Raw genomic sequence first — 15341 nt, 5'->3', positions numbered from 1 at the left:
CCAACTGTTAAAACACATTTAATGTAATTAGGATATTTATTCTAATAACTGTGCTAAATATTGATCTGCTGATTTTAGTATTTCTGTTTGTTGACCATGAAGTACCCGTATGATTCTTTAATCATTTCTTTTATAATGTTCCATATTTTCGTACCCTCTAATTTTCAATATATGTAGATGTTTTTTTTTTTTTTTTCTTTCTATTCCAGTACATTTTACCAGCTATTGTACATATCAATCATCAACCACCATTAGAACGAGGAGATGGTCCAATTGTAAGCAAATTTTTCTCCCTTGAAAATTGCTTGATTCTTTTAATACGAAAGTAGAGTTTAATTGTTGTGGTGTACTTTTACAGGCCTTGGTATTAGCTCCAACAAGAGAACTAGCCCAACAAATCCAGCAAGTTGCAATTGATTTTGGACAAACCTCTCGTGTTAGAAATACCTGTGTTTTTGGAGGTGCCCCTAAAGGGCCACAAATCAGAGATTTAGAAAGAGGTAAAAATAACTTTTTGTATTTCTAAAATTTGTGAAATTGTATACAATAATACTAAAAATTAAAAATATCTTTTAAAATTTAGGGGCTGAGATATGTGTAGCTACCCCGGGTCGCCTTATAGACTTTTTAGAAGCAGGGGTGACTAATCTACGTCGTTGTACATATCTTGTTTTAGATGAAGCTGATCGGATGTTAGACATGGGCTTTGAGCCGCAAATTAGGAAAATTTTAGAGCAGATTAGAGTAAGGAATATAATTTTTATATTTTCATTTCCTAATCAGACATCTGTACAAATGTTTCTACGTTAAACTTCTGATTTAAAATTCTTTCTTGCTTATTTACTTATTTTACATTTCTTTGTTTCTATACAAGGTAAAGGTTAATTCTTTATGAAATTTACATTAATCATGCTTAATATCATAAGTTAAATATCTTTTTCTTTTTACCCCATAAAAGTTCATAACTAATCTGAATTTTTTTTTAACATGGAATTAAATTTTATTTTGTGAAGTTTGCCAGTTTTCATAAAATTGTAATTTTTTTTATACACTTATACTTTGCTATAAAAACTTTTTTTTGCTAAGTTGAATTCTGTAAGTAAAAGACTATTTTTCCTCTGTATAATAATCGAATTTTAAATAATTTACACTTAATAAAACCTCTCTTGTTTCTTTGTTTATGTGAGTGTTGATGTTGGATATAAAAATACTATGCATGCAAAGTATGTTTTAAATTATTTTTGTCATATATTAGCCAAAATCTTTTTGAGATAATTTTTCTCTTATGTCAAAATTTATGATAAATCTCAAGTTTTAACAGTTTCCAACAAATTTTTTAACTTATTACTCACTATTTGATAATAATTACTTACAGCCTGATCGCCAAACACTTATGTGGAGTGCTACTTGGCCTAAAGAAGTTAGAGCATTGGCTGAAGATTTCTTAAAAGAATATGTTCAGATTAATATCGGAGCCCTACAGTTATGTGCAAATCATAACATTACTCAAATAATAGATGTCTGTGAAGAAAGTGAAAAAGAAGCAAAGTATGTATAACTCTTTCATGTCATTGACATAGGGGCAAGGGATGACTGGGAATTGTGTAATGAGTATTTTTAGGGTGGTGCCAATGATATGCGTATTATCTTTTTTATGTTTTACAGTTTTGTATATTTTATGTTCGTGATAAAATAATTGGTTGATATCTGCTCTGAAAATGATTTGATCAAATATGTTATAATTTGTCCCAATAAATCAAGAGTATGAAGGAGGTGCTATTTGCTTAGATTTACCATTTTTTATGTCCATGGAAAAGATTCCTGTTCTGATGAAAAGAAAGAGAAAATAAAATTTGATTTCTTTTTTTTTCCGATTCTCATAACTAAAAACTCAGTCTTATTTAACATTTTTTGTGAAATTAGACAATCATTATCTATGTTTTACTTAGTTAAAAATGTGAAATAATGACTTATCTCAATTGATCATTACATCATGTTTCCTAAGATATGATTTGAAAAAATGGTTCAACTCACAACAATGCAGGGCATCATTAACTTGTTAAGTTTTTTGACAAATGTTCAAGTTAGTTGTACTCCAAGTTTATTTTGTAAGAATTTATCTCTTTATTCATTTAGTTCAATAATTATGAAATTTAATTTAGGATTCTGGAATTAAAGGGGAAAATGGCAAGCAGGAGGCTACTTATAATTGTGCTAAAAAGGATATCTAAGATCGTTATCAGATACATTGCTCCTAAAGCTTTTAAAAATGTTTTATTAATTTTATTGTGTAAAGATTACTAATTCACAAACGTTAAGAGATTAGTAATTAATTTACCTATTTTTAGCAAAGGCAAATATATCTTTTATGACATTTGTAATTTCAGGCTGTTTAATTTATATTTTAATTTAATTTATAATAATTATTAAACTATGTGTCTCTGCAACGCAAACTAAAATTCTACTAATTTAGTTTTTTATAGCTACAAACTAATTGTATTTGCCTTTTTAAAATTTTCAAACTCAATTATAAATTTTTAGAAAAGTGTTACACTTTCAAATTTTGAAACTAGTAGCTAATAGTATGAATGCTGATTTTAAATATTTTTTCCTTAGTGTTAAGAAGAAAAAAAACTTTATTTGAATATGATTCTAAAGATATACTGAAAAATGTTAAAATTCGAACATCCTATTTTTCAGCTGCTGTATTAACCAAACAATTGGGGCAATATTTTTTAGATTGCAAATTTTTCACCTGCACTATACAGGCAAAGATCAAAATCTTTGTAATGGCATTTTTATTCCAATAAAGTATTTTTTTGTTAAGTAAATACCTTGCATACCTATTTTAATATTAATAGTTTTTAGAGTTTTTTTTATTGATCTTCTATTTTAAAGAATTCGATTAATGATTAAATTTAAATTGTCAATAAATTGTTTTCTGAAAATTGAGGAGAGCAGCTTAAAACTTTTTAAGCTAGTAATAATTTCCATAGTTTTCCGCCACTTTACTACTAATTCTTAATGCATAGTAAAATGAATTTCTGCAATATTTTTCATTCACTTAAATAGACATGTATTGATTTTTTTTTTAAATTCTTCCCTTAGATGCTTCAAGCTGTTAGAAGAAATCATGACAGAAAAAGATAATAAGGTAACTTTTTTATTTTATTTTGCTTGATCTTAATCTAATTTTTGCCTTTTTTATGCACAAAGTATAAAATGCATCTATGATTTGTTTGCAATTAATTTCATTTAAGGATTAAATCGAATCAAATAACAATGTAATTTTAAGATTCTATTTGACACTACAGTCATTACTAATTTCTGAATTTTGAATTGTGTTAGGACATAGACGACAGCATTTAAAAATGTCAAGTTTCTTTTTTCTTTAAAAAAAAAAAAAAAAAAAAGAAACATTGAAGTCAGGGTTGGCAGGTTTTTGACACGTGACAGTTTTTGACAGTTTAAACCATGGTTTAAACCGTCACGTCAAAAACCTCACTGTCGAAAATGTCAAAAACCTATATTCATATGTGAAATTTAATTAATACATAAAATTTATATATTTTTTATAAAGGATAGTGTTTCTAAATATGTTCTAGAAAAAATAAATTTAAAATTTTGAAGAAACACTTATATTTTGAATAGTAACCAAAATCTTGTACTTTTGAAAGCTCACATCTTTTGTAATATTATGTATTCATTTTCATGTGTTATTGAAAATCTGCAGTGATATTATTAAGAATTTATTTATAATCAAATTTAGTGTATAGTATAGATTATACTAAAAATTAGATATTTTTAAAGATAAACATTAGCAGTTTTGTACATTAGACATCTTTTAAAGAAAAATCTTTTTAATATTCTTTTAAATCTTCTTAATAATCTTTTTAACATAAGACAATACAAATTTAAGTGCTTTCTGTTAAATACACAGAGTAGTTAGTGTCGATTTACAGTATATTCAGCCTATTCATTTACTATGCTGAAAATTTAGTTTATCCAAATACTTGTGAATTTCATTTTGCTGAATACTATATACATAGTTTTGTTGAATATCTAAATATTCAGCTGCTGAATAATGACTTCTTGCTTTCAAGTTATGCATTATTTGTATTCTAAATACAAGTGGGGGAAAAAATTAAGAGGTAAAAATTGTTTTAAAATGATAAGTGTAATAATTATAAATAAATATAATAAACAATATGAATTATATTTATCATTATTCCCAAATATAACTACTTTTAAATTCAAATTAACATACTGGAAATAAAGATATTCGATATAACATTAAAATTTTTTTTCATACACTTGTATCAAGTTTGTATTTATACAACATAACTTGTAAGTTCCTTATAAATATTAGTTATATGTTCTTTATAGGCCAAAAATGCATAGTAATAAACTTTTAATTTTCTTAAGTATCAAAAAAAAAAAAATTTTTTTTTTCAAAATATAAATTTTTAAAAAATTTTGTGCAAAATTTTTTTGCACATGCATTTGAATATAAATTTCTGAGATTTTAAATCTGTTATTTTACCTTAATTTTATATTAAAAATATTTTAAAACCTGCTGATTACCTGTAGTATAATTAAATTTCAATTTAATGCATGGCAACTGTTGGTAGTTTTGAAGTTTATATATTTTCTTGGCAAACTTTAGTTTTTGACATTTTCGACGGGTTTTTGACGGTTTAAACCAGTATTATACCCTTGTCATGTCAAAAACCACTTTTTGACGTCAAAAACCCAACCCTGATTGAAGTGTTACACTTAACCTTACCCTTTACCCCTTCTATCACATGACACACAATATTACATAATCGTATATTTGCAGTTCAGGAACAAAGAACAAGTTTATAAATCATATTTCAAATTTTATTGTTAACTAAGTGTTTTGATGACATTTGTGAGTATGATAATAATTATGTGTGTACTTAATTTGGTGATAAAAATTTAAAAGTATATATAAAAAATATTTGAATCTACAGATTTTAATTGTTTTATTACTGCCAAAATATATAATATCTCATTCTTTACCTCCTTTCTTTCCCTTGTCACAAACTACCAGAATTTCAATTACTCCTCCCACTTCAAGCATGAAATCATTTGTATACTGCACCCACATTATTTTATTTATCTGTATTGTTGATATATTTTTTTGTAAGGAACAATAGTAGATGCTGGTATTTCTTTTAAAGATAAATATGTATTATAATAGACTTACCAAATGTTAACAACTTGCAAACAGCAAGCATGCATATGCAACAACATGAATGTTAAATCCATTATGGGCTAAGAGTCTTCTTTTATTGGTTGTGTGTTAGAAATTTGTTGAGGAAGAGCACTTTTTAATATATGTATCTATTGAAAATTTGATAAATGAAAAATGAGGCCTGGTCATAGTTGGGGGATATATATATGGCATAGCAGCCAGCTGTTTCAATCAAATTGATTTTTTTAGTCTTGTTTCGAAAGTATGATTTCGGGTCAAAATGTTTTGATTTTTCAGTATCATAGCTTCTTTTCACTGCTTATGTTTTACTTTTAACCTAGTGTGAGTGTAAAAAGTCGAAGCAGGGTTTGTGATTTTTCCGTGAATATCGTAAGATTCCGTGTATCTCAAGACCATAAGTTCACAGACTTCCGCAAATCAAAAGCTTCAATGAAATTTCGTAACTTTTGCTAAATTTCATTAACGAAACATTTATGTGTATATGATTTTTCCTCCAATTTTATTCTTTTGGTTCTGGTTGGTTTTTGTCATTTTGAATATTTGGAATCTTCTAATATTGGGATTTATATTCAAACAATTTTAATATTAATCCTCGATTTTTCCTATTCACCTGATTTAAAATATGCGTTTAGTGATTCGTAATGTTCACATGATTTAAATTATGCTTCATGATTCGTATTTACGCAGTTTTAAAATTCCATATCGCAATTTGTATTTTTCCCGTTTTTAATATACAATATCTCTACTCATATTCACGCGATTTTACAATCCGACATTGCGATTCTTGTAAAAAAAAAATACAAATTTATTGAATTTGTTACTACAAAGTTATTCTACTTTAGTAAGTTACTTAATGATAAATGTTAGTTCAAAAAATTATGTTTAATATGAAACATGTATGGTTTATATGTTATCTATTTTTTTGCACTTAAAAAATTTTCATGGTTTTTCACTTTTTGTCACAATTACCCCTGATTGGCTGATCATGCTTTGTGTTCCTATTTTTGTCTTTAACAAGTTGGCAGCTTTATTTATTACACAGTATACATTTTATAGATTTTTTTTAATGTTCTTTGAATCCACTCTTAAAAGCAGGTGGAAAATGTAAGTACTGCTTAAAAAGGAGTTAGTTTTTTGGTTTAATTTTCTGTAAACCAGTATACAAAATCGGCACTATTACATAGTGTAAATAAACTAATAAATGCCCTTATTCCATTTACATTTTTTCTCTTTGCTGTCTTAATTGTTCATTTTTTAAAAAATTGTATTAATGTATTTTAAATATTTATTTTTAAAAAAAAAATCTTTTTTTTTTTTTGTTTAGACAATTATTTTTGCTGAAACTAAAAGAAAAGTAGATGATTTAACCAGAAGAATGCGCAGAGATGGGTAAAAAGATCTCAAATAAATTTTTTGATAGTTTTTGTATTATCTGAAATATTTAACTGAAAAGTTTAACTTTTACAGGTGGCCCGCCATGTGTATTCATGGAGATAAATCCCAACCTGAACGAGATTGGGTTTTGAATGGTAATGATGTCTTTTCTATTCGTATCGCTTAAGTATTGGTATAAATCTAGTTTTGTTTATTACATTCCTTTTTTTCCCCTTTTAGAATTCAGAACTGGCAGATCTCCTATTTTGGTTGCCACTGATGTTGCAGCACGTGGATTGGGTGCGTAACCAGTAAATTTTCTCCCTGCTTCGTTGGTTAGAAATAATGTGGGGCTAATTGTACTTTTGGGTGGCATGACATGAGAGGTATAACAGCAAAACGATACGTTTTCACATTTGGTAACCCCTTGTTTATAAAATTGAATGACTTCTAACATTAATGAAAATTCTACAAGTATGATGACCTCGTGCTGTAAGTTTCATTGTATGGCATTCCAGGTGTGAATCAAAGTAACAGATGGAAATGATTCATAAAGAGTTAGTTAATGGATGGAGTTTCTAAGTGACATTTTTATTGAATTTGAGTTATTTAAAAATTATATATTGATAGAAAGAAAAAATATCTCTTGCCTTTTTTTCTTGTCTGCAAGCTTCGCTTTATTATCCAACGTTTGATTTTCCAAGGTTACTCGTCTTGACAAAATTATTGTTGAATGAGACTAAATGAAGATTTTTTGTTATAAAATCTCAAATTTTCAAAAATGTCACTCAAGACCTGTCACTATGCTTTTCATTTAGTTATTTAAAATGGTGTAAGACATAAAAATTAAATTACTGCCAATGCAATGCAGTTTAATGTGACTTAAAAATTTATTAATTACTACCAAGGTTATTGCTAATTTCTTGGTAACTTATTAACTGCTAAATTGATTTGAAATAAAAATAAGTGATGGAAAATTATTGTTACTAAATGTGCTAAATAATTTTCTCACTTGAACAAATATCCTTTAAAAGGGGTCTAATAGAAAGTAATTTTCCTCATTGTTTTGTATTTCTTCTCTGAGCAGGGAGATGAATGCATACAAATTGGCACATTATTAGTTCCTTAAACCACCCTATTTTACTTTTGATAACGTGCTGAAAATTTTTTTCTAAAGAAACTTATTTCTTTTTGTCACTTATCTTCCACATAAAGTTATGACTTTATTACAAAATGTACAATTACTGTCGAAAATTAATGATAGTTATTTGTATTTACATTTATGATAAAAAAAAAAAAAAGATTAAAAATTATAATATAAGTTTGATTTCTCTAAACATCCTCATTATCCATTATAAATTACTATACTTTGCTTTTGTGATTCTCTAATTATCAAATTGGAGTTAAGTAGATATGGATAAAGAATTTTTAATTAATTTAAAATGGAGTTTTCTGTAAGCAGAAATAAAACTTATCAAAATTATGGTTAATTAATATATAATCAAGAAAATGAATTACTATGTAATAATGGTCTTTATTTTTGTAAACTTAAATGGGAGGTGTATTTTAGTTTGTTCGGTATTTTGAAATCTTGCCAAATCCTTTTTATCAGTAATAAGAATTTCTTTTCATTCTGGCAAGTATTTTTAGACATAATCTGGGCTGATTGTGCTCCGGAAAAAATTCAGATTTCCGGAATTTTCGCTAACAGTGATCCGGAAGTTTCCGGAGATCGAAGGTCCAGGCGTTTAAAAAAATCATTGATCACAGAAGTTTCCAGAAATCAAATTTTCAAAGGTGGAACTTAAAAACACAGTTCATTTTGTTTGTTTGTAAGGGAGAGCCAAAGATGTACTTTATAAGCTTATATTCATGATTAATATTCATTTTTTATCAGAAAATAGTTGTTATAATCATAAAACTCAAGAAAGACATATTTGTAAATTTTAATTACTTCTCCGGGTCATCATAGGTATGTGTAAATGGTATTGGTATGTGTAAAATTTTAAATATATTTTAAGTGAACTAAGAAATATTGAGGAAAAGAAAAAAAACTTTGTTTAAATTTTTTTAAATTTAAACTTCTTTTTTTTTAACTCAACAAATTTTCTGGAATTTTGACTTGGGCTCACAATCACCCCCAGATTCATGCCTGACTGTTGATTGTAGATTAACAGAAAATTGGAGTGCCTACGTGAAGAGGCAAATCTTGTTTTCATAACCATAATTCAGCTTTTTACAGGACTGTTTTTATCATGCTTGGTGACAGTTTATTTTGGCTTTCTACCTGTTAATTTTTTTTTATTATTATGCAAAAATTTATGGTTTGAGATTAATTGAGAAGAGTTGTAACTAGTCAATACCATACAAGAGACAAAGCTAGTCATTAAAGGTAACAGTCCTGTCATGTAAAAAGACTACAACTTTCTTGTTTTATATATCATATGATAACTACAAAACTGGAAAAAAGTGCATTCAACTAATTCTTAATACTGTGTTGAATTCATTAAAGATATTTTCTCTGTGACTGCTTATGTTAGACATTAAAATTCTTTTTTTTTTTTTTTTTTTGCTGTTTTCCGATTGTTTTTAATTCTATCGGTTGTATTAAAATTTTACTTTTATTCAGAGTAAAAAAAATCTACTGATGGTATGTGAAACTAGTTACAAAGTTTAATGTTATCCAGATATGTTTCTATTATTGAAATTTGTTGCATGCGCATTGAAGGAAATTTATCTATACATATACTTTAACATTTATCTAACTTAAGTGAAACCCGACCTATTTCATCTAATAATTTTTTTATAGAAACTAACATTTTTTAAAACTATTTATTTTTCATTAATAAACTTTGATTCTTAAGATGAAACTTGCGTCTTCAACGTCACAATCAAACCAGGCTGTTCACACTTTTAACTATGATTATGACTACATGGGGTGTGACGCTTATAATGTTGGGAATAATGAACATTTAAAAGAAAAAAAAGATGCCTTTAAGGTATTATGACTGCATATTTATTGGGGAAAGTCTGTTGTAAAAGTGAAGGGGGGGGAATAGAATCTACTTCAGTATTTAGATGACAGATTTGAACAATCAAATTTGAATAACTAAACTTAATTATGTTATTTAAAATCGGATCAGTTTCTTCATTTTTAGGATATGTGTATATATCAATGGTCTTTTATTGCATAAAACAGGGATGGCGAACCAATGGCACGCGTGCCATTTATGGTACGTTCTGGGCACGCCACTGATCACAAAGTTCACTACGAAGCATAGTAACAATTAAATTAAAATTTACAAAAACAAACAAAAAAAATTAAAGATTATTAACAAAAAAAATTATAATTAATGCCAAAAAAAAATTAGTAACCATAAATAACAAGCAAAAAGAGATAACAGTCCTGCTTAAACTAGCATCTTACAACCTAATATAAGTTATTTGTCATCTAATCTGCAACAACAGAATTTACACTGATGTTACTTTAAGTTGAATTACGCTTATAACCGAGACACTGCAAAATGTTTTTCTTTTTTTCTTTATAGTAAATAAAGAGTTTTGGTAGTATTTAGTATTATTACTTTCCCAATAATAACGAAGTCAAAATGATTTGATGGCATGTCTATGACCTCATTTAAAAAAAATTTGAAAAAATTGGCACGTTGGTGCATAAAGGTTCGCCACCCCTGGCTTAAAATGACAAATGTCTTAAGCAGTCAAAAGCTGATGCAACTTAGTCCTATTTTAAATTTTACTAATTTGCATAAAAGTATCCTTATGTGCAGGGCTCTGGAGTCTGAATTTGTGTTGAGCAGATTTTTTGGGTTAACGAGGCTGTGAAGTCTTTGAAAGCATGTCGACTTTGACTCCAGTTAAATTTGAATTTGAAATGAAATTAAAGTGAATTTTTAAAAAAAATATTTAATGGCAAATTCACTTAATTTTACTTATGGTCCATAGATATTAATAGATAAATGAATAAAAAATAAATTAGTTTGCTAGACAGATATCTTGCAAGGTTCAATATATGTAGATCATAAAATAGAATTTCGTTAAATGAAGGGCAAATTAAAAAAATTCAAAGAAAGCCATTTATGAATTTTCACTACCAATAAAATTCTCAGAACAATTGGAATTTTAGAATCAGGACAGTCCAACTGCAGACATTGCAACTGAGTCTTTTTCCTCTTCCAATGATGAATTAGATTTTGAGAAATATTAGTATAATGTAAAAAAGTCTGAGGCAAAATGAATGAAAATAAAGTACCAAGAGCCTTTATATATAATATAAAAATTAAGCAATGATCGCTTTTGAAGAGCACCTCTTTTAGAACTTATACAAACCTAACTTGAAAATTAAAAGTAGCCCTAACAGTAAAGGTTCTTCCTACTCAAGTTAATATGAAAAGACTATTCTCAACTCTGAAGTTTATCAAACGAAATCTACGAGCGTCTATCAAAGAAGATCTTGCCGAAGCTATTCTGTTTCTTAGCTACTGATGCCAGTTTTTCCATTTCATAATAAATGCAAACTAATGTAAGTCATCTGTTATGCTGTCAATTATTCTTTCTGTAGCATCAATTACTTCTTTTAAATTTTTAAAAAAAAAGCTCTAACAACGTGTATATGTTGACATGCATGTGGTAGTCTAAATTTAAACTTCCTGGAATCTGAGTGTCATTTTCATTACTGACTCCATAGCCCTGCTTATGTGTAACTCATTGTAAGTAACACATTAACTTCTAATCGATTTATAAAACCTGCAAAGAAGTTATAAAATATTATATCAATGCAAAAAGCTTGCATTAGGACTATGTTTGTTCCTAAGAATTATGAATTCTCAAAATTTTATAGTATTGTTGTGACTTATCTGACTTAGATCAGATGAAAATTGAGTCTGGTACTTTGCGAAAGCATATTGCTCTACCGTGTATAAACAAAGCAAAGCTGTTAATGTGTTAGAAGTTAAGTAATGTTATAATTTTGTCAATATTTAATGTATTTTAATCTAATTTTGTGTTAAGGGTAACTTTCAACCTTTTGTTTGCCATACAATGGTCAACTTGGCTTTTTTTTTCTTTTTTTTTTTAAACTAATTTAAAAATGTTTTTAAAAGCTATTTGCTTTTAAGGTTTTTGGTAGTATAACATCTGATAGCAATAATTATTCTTCTTATATTTTAGTACAGTTTCTATTGTGTTTGTGCTATTAATTTTTTGTAACATTTCTTTGTGGCATCAAGTTTTTAAAAAAAATAATAACTTATGTCAAATACTTAAGCAACGAAATAACATTCACAATAATTAATTTTACTTGAAGCTGTTTATAATTATCAAAAGACTGGACTACATTATTTTTGTTAATGTGTATAAACAAGGGGAAATACCTTCCATGTTACATGTAGAAATGCTAAATATTTATTCTAATTTTAAGACTATTGTCTTCTGTTAACTAACATTGCAATTTTCTTTTTTTTTTCTTTTCAGAGGCACTGTAATGATTGGCTTATTATAACATTAGTGGTGCCTCTGCCCGCAAAATAAAAAGCATTCTACAAGAGATTTTGCTGTCCGAGAGATGGTTGGTTGTTTGATGTTCCACCATTCTTTCGGCAATAAGTTCGAGGCGACGGCAGTGGTGTGCCTTCGTCTCTCTGAATCTTATTACATCTCTCTTTCTGTGTATGGGACCCTAAAGTCTGTACCCATAGCAAGCAAGATATTGTCATGTCATCCGTATTGTAAAAGAATAACTGAGAGGATAGAAATGATCTTACCTGTGGTTGGAATCTTATCAACAAACATTGAAGAAAGAACATAGTACTTAGCTTCCAGTTGCAATAGGATTTTCCTTACTCATTACAGTCCCCCCCCCCCCTATACACAAGAAATCTTTCATTTTCTTTAATTCATAAGGAAATCCATAGTATCATGCACATTCATATAATTTTTCTAATTTTCCACACTAACTGTCATGTGTATTGACTCTAAATCAAAGAAACTTACTTGTCAATCATAAAAATCTATAATAATAAGTTTACACACTCAGGGGCGTAGCAAAAAAAAAATTATTACTTAAAAAGATTTCATACTTCCTTAACCTTTTTGTTAGTGTTTTTCTCTTTTAATTGCTGTTAATCCTTAATGGATCCTCTTTGAGATGCCTTAAATATTGTTTTCTTTGGTTGATTTTATTACTAACTTTTCTGCTTCTAGCTCTTTAAGCTGTGACCAATTCTTTAAACAAAAACATTCTTTGACTTCCAACTTTTTCTGCCTTTTAGAAAAACTGCCAGTTGGTGCCAAAGACCATTGGATTTATGACATATTGGTTTCAGTCTATCAATATTTACATGATAAACATTTTGTTACCTTGAAAATTGTAGTAAGAGAAAGAGTGTACTTATATTCTAATTTGCTGCAGCTGGTTTACTATGCTTGCTAATTTTTCACCACTTTTGAAGTAGCACTCAGCCTTAAGAAGATAACTTATTTTCCTCTTTATTTCATTACAGTTCAAGAAAAGATTTTGAAAAATTCTATAAAATTTCCAAAATGTTCTGAGATATTGAATTATGACCCTTGTATACCCTTTTAGCTACGCCCCTTTTTACACTAAAGCATATTTTATTTACCATTCATTCCTTTACCTAAGTGAGACATAGAAAGTTACTCTTTAAAAAAGTGCCATAAACATTCTTCAAGCATTGTACATTGTTGCAAGATGTTTAAGATGTCTGCTCCTGTGTTTGCTCTCATATAAAGGAAGGATTTAAAAGGAAGACTTTAGGAGAGCTTCTACATAGGAGTTTTCAGGCTTCTGAAAGTAGCTTGCAGCTATGTCCATTTGGATTTCCACCAACCACAGGTAAATTAGCTGAATTTTGATTATTCATCTTTGTGCAAACAGTCAAGTAATTCTTATTTTGATGCAGATACTTTTTCTCTCCTTTTAAATATGCTACAGAAGAAATAAATACTTTTTCATCTATTTTCTGAATATCTTATCAGCATTTAATATTGCATCAACAATACATTGTTTAATTGTTTGCACATTTTTGATTTGTGTTGCTAATGAAAACTTAAGAAGCATGAATTTCTGTAAAGACACTAATTGGGTAAGTGTTTTTGTCTCCATTTCTTGTTATAAATTAGTACTTTTTCTCATGCCTGTCAATTCAGGGCCCTTCCCGACATTAATTATAGATTTAAAATCTGTGATTTTGTTATTTACTATTCTTAGTTTATTGTTCAGAAATTTTAAACTTAAACACTAATTTGACATAGAAAAAAAAATTACGTACTCTGATTATTTCTTATTTAGCTTGATACTTTTAAAATTTGGTTTCTTGTTTTCGTCAAATTTATACTTAGCAGTTTTACATTAGGCAAAAGTGAAATACAGTGTCCAATAAAAATAAAAAAAATAAGATATGTTTTTTTATTTATATATATATATATTTTTATGAAGCTGAGAAACAACATAATAGCTTACTTATTTTTAATGAATTGGATATTTTACTTTTTCAAAAAGTGGTCATATTGTCCAATGAATTAAAAATAAGACTAGTTCTTGTGTTTCTCAGTTCCTTTTAAGGCGTAGGATAAATTTTCTTATTTGTTTTTAGTAATGTATTTAGTTAATTATTCAATTAAGTAGCTAAAGACCTGTGCCCTGTTTTCTTGCATTTAAGTAGGCCTTTTGAACCTCTAAATTGCAAAAATTGGGCACTAGACTTATACCCTGGTAATAAATTTGGACAGGTTTTTTTTTTTTTTTTTTTTTCCTGATACAACACTTTGCTTAAAATTACCAATGTACTTGGAATAACACAATCAGTTCAGTAGTAGTTTGTATTCAGTATTATTAAAAGGGATTAAATTGTGTTTGATAGCTAAAAGTTGTAGTTAAGCATTTATTTTTAAAAATTTATTTGAAGCATGTAGATTTAATTCATGCATGTAGAAAAACATGCATGAATTAAAGGGGCGAATTATACATCCAGTGAAAGCTCAATTCACTATTTTGAAGCTAAAAATGGGTTCATTTATGCCCTTAATCGATTATACTCAGAAAATGTGGTGAAAGAAATTGGTTATTAAACGGAAGGTATTGAGTCAATACAATAATGCATTTCCAATTTGTTTGGACGAGTATTACAAGTGAACAATTTGATATTGAAACATCTTTGTGAAAGGTAATTATGCTGTCCCAACTGTTTCATTTGTATGATTTGAATAAAAGTTTAATTTTATATTTTATCTAAAACTTTTATGAAATTAAGTTGAAGATAAAATCTTAAAAAGCTTTTAGAATTTTTCTTGTTTAACCACAAATTTCTTTTTTATTTATTTGATGGAGTGTGTTAAGTTTTTACAAAAGCTGAAAAGTTGTTTTGGATGGATATTGTAACCCACAATTTTAATCTTTCTTTAAAATTACTCAAGGTCTATTAAAGTAGTAAGGTTCTCAAACAAAAGGTACTATATGTTTGATAACCTGATAAATTACATTCTTGAAGATAGGAGGTATGAGATCTACTGGTTTACTATTATTTTAAGGCTCCTTTGTTTTTACTTTTCAATTGAAACTTTTAATAGCTCTGTCCCATTGTTGAAACTAGAAAAAAATAGTATTTTATTTTTTACAAAAGTTGTTTTTTTTTTTTTTTTCATGTAGGACAGTGCAAATTAAAAAGAAAATTAATATGTTATACTAAAAACG

General features: G+C 27.7%; 1 protein-coding gene across 1 annotated transcript in view; it reads left to right on the top strand.

Moving 5' to 3' along the window:
• Nucleotides 1-15341, top strand: part of LOC107450636 (uncharacterized) — a 32856-nt gene that overhangs the window by 15107 nt on the left and 2408 nt on the right. Inside the window, exons 5-12 of the mRNA XM_016066472.3 lie at nucleotides 210-275; nucleotides 359-500; nucleotides 584-744; nucleotides 1376-1548; nucleotides 3109-3154; nucleotides 6564-6628; nucleotides 6707-6768; nucleotides 6854-6913. Of these exons, the coding sequence (XP_015921958.1) occupies nucleotides 210-275; nucleotides 359-500; nucleotides 584-744; nucleotides 1376-1548; nucleotides 3109-3154; nucleotides 6564-6628; nucleotides 6707-6768; nucleotides 6854-6913 (775 nt within the window). The remainder of the gene's footprint in view (nucleotides 1-209; nucleotides 276-358; nucleotides 501-583; nucleotides 745-1375; nucleotides 1549-3108; nucleotides 3155-6563; nucleotides 6629-6706; nucleotides 6769-6853; nucleotides 6914-15341) is intronic.

The sequence above is a fragment of the Parasteatoda tepidariorum genome, chromosome 7 (genome assembly GCF_982258835.1).
Source record: "Parasteatoda tepidariorum strain Cologne lab strain chromosome 7, Ptep-v5.0, whole genome shotgun sequence".
Taxonomy (NCBI): domain Eukaryota; kingdom Metazoa; phylum Arthropoda; class Arachnida; order Araneae; family Theridiidae; genus Parasteatoda; species Parasteatoda tepidariorum.
The sequence above is the reverse complement of the archived record's forward strand: the minus strand, read 5'-3'. Positions and strand labels throughout refer to the sequence as shown.